This window comes from Austrofundulus limnaeus, unplaced genomic scaffold (assembly GCF_001266775.1).
Source record: "Austrofundulus limnaeus strain Quisiro unplaced genomic scaffold, Austrofundulus_limnaeus-1.0 Scaffold621, whole genome shotgun sequence".
In the NCBI taxonomy this organism is placed as follows: Eukaryota; Metazoa; Chordata; class Actinopteri; order Cyprinodontiformes; family Rivulidae; genus Austrofundulus; species Austrofundulus limnaeus.
The window spans coordinates 95329-97348 of record NW_013953023.1 but is presented as its reverse complement, the minus strand read 5'-3'; the positions used below and the strand labels follow the sequence as shown (position 1 = coordinate 97348).

The window sequence follows — 2020 nt, the reverse complement described above, 5'->3', positions numbered from 1 at the left end:
TCTTTAACTATATTCTTAATAACTTTTACTAGATAATGATGAGTAAATATTACATGAATTTGTAGCATATAAATTTACTTAAACATTCTCAAGTAAATCTTACAAGTTATTTTTTACAGTGTGCTCCCAACAGAGAGAACAAAGAAGTGACTCATGTGTTATAACATTTATCAACGCACCAATTATTGTCCATTCTCTATGTTAAAGAGACAAACTTTTCTTGGCGTGGCTCTGCAGTTTGACTCATTTGCTGATTTTTCTATCTGCTCTCACCAAACTAAACTGTGTACAGGAGCATCAGGACAGGGCTTGTATTGTTCATGTGAGTTTATTATATTTGTTTATGAATTTAGGACATAGAATACATTTTGTTGGTCCTTTCCAAAAAGTTTACAACACGAGTTATTCTTTGATGAGGCTTTGGTGCTACAAGAACAACTTGGCAACAAAGCAGCACCATGACTCTTGATTTATTTACAAAAGTATGAGACAAAAAGAAAAATATGTATCAAATATTAGCAAAGTTTTATTTGCAAGATTTGTTTTTTTGTTGTTGTTGTTTTTCTTAACTCAGTAAACTAGGTGGACAACACCGGGAAGCTGGAGTTTCAGGAGTTTAAGGTCTTCTGGGAAAAGATGAAGAAGTGGATTGTGCGTATTGATTGATTTGGTTGGATAAAGTTTGATCTACAGCATGTCCTTCAGGGTGTTTGAGACATGGTGTTGTTTCAGATGCTCTTCCTGGCCTTTGACACAGACCGGTCAGGGAAGATGTCATCATACGAGCTGCGCAACGCTCTCAAAGCTACAGGTCAGTAAACTGCAGGTCACCATCCTGCTGTCTAATATTTTAACTCCTGTTGAACGGTCACTGGCAGACATCTGGAAGTGATGAGACTTTATTTATTTACATGTTGGCATTGATTGTTTTATGTGTTTATCAAATGCAATGTTTTGATTATGAAAAAGGAGATTAGCGAAACCATCATACTGCTGAGAGTGTGAAGTCTTTAGAGTCTGGATGGACAAGTCTTCTGTTGTTGACATCTTTTAATTCATTTGTGGATAAAACGTTTCTGCATCACTGCATAATTCGATCTATGGAGTGGACAGTGACGACTGGGAGTGAGACCTGAAGGGGGCGGGGTTTCAAAGAGACAGCATCAAAATGAGTTGATCTGAGACACACCTCAGAAAAGAGGTGAAAGAGGGGCTTGTGGAGTTACGTTAAGGAGGAATTCAGACCAAAGCGTTGCAGTTCCACTGAATGATTTAAACGTGAATAAGGATTTAAATAAATAAATGTTTCCTTTAATTTGCATTTCACAAATGTTTTTAAATTGTTGTTTTACAACAAAAGTCAAGCCTGTCAGTCTGATAGCAATATTTCTCAAGAGCCACAAATATTTTAGTGAAATTCTCATAGATGAATCAACAAATGAACAACTGATTGCCTTTTGGATTCAACATGGCCGCCATAGCTAATGAACATTAGCCGAAACAAAAGTGGCAGTGACTCGGGTAATTTTACAGATGTTGAGCTAAAATCTGATGCAGTAGCTAAAAGTCATCCACATAACATTCTCTGAGCATCAAACACATGCTGCATTTTTCCATGAGGTCACAAATGTTATTGAAATCAGCTGCAGCTCCTCCCAATATAACGATTTTATTTCAGCTCTGATGTGAAAGGTGACAGGTGACATGCATCCCACACTGAAAAAAAGGATTTTTGGGTGTAGTAACATTTATTTAATTATTCTTTTAAATTTTACAAAAAATACAGTATATCAAAATCTCTAAAATACCAGAAGGTAAATAAATAAACAATACACATTATATTATATATCAATATTACTGTACAAAAAAAAGTAAATGCTAATATTATTTTAGCAGTAATATTTAAGTGTTTTTTCTGGACAGCACATAAACATGAATATATGAAGTAACTTCTACTCTTCTGGACTAAAACTGAGGCTGCATGCACACACAAAGGCTGCTGCTCCTCATTCCCTTGCTT

The 2020-nt window shown here is 35.5% G+C and overlaps 1 protein-coding gene across 1 annotated transcript in view; it reads left to right on the top strand.

Annotated features, from left to right (window-relative positions):
- The window catches only part of capn9 (calpain 9), a gene marked incomplete in the record, with an annotated part of 33741 nt that overhangs the window by 27894 nt on the left and 3827 nt on the right, over positions 1 to 2020 (top strand). The window contains 2 exon segments of the mRNA XM_014027185.1: positions 583 to 651; positions 733 to 811. Of these exon segments, the coding sequence (XP_013882639.1) occupies positions 583 to 651; positions 733 to 811 (148 nt within the window).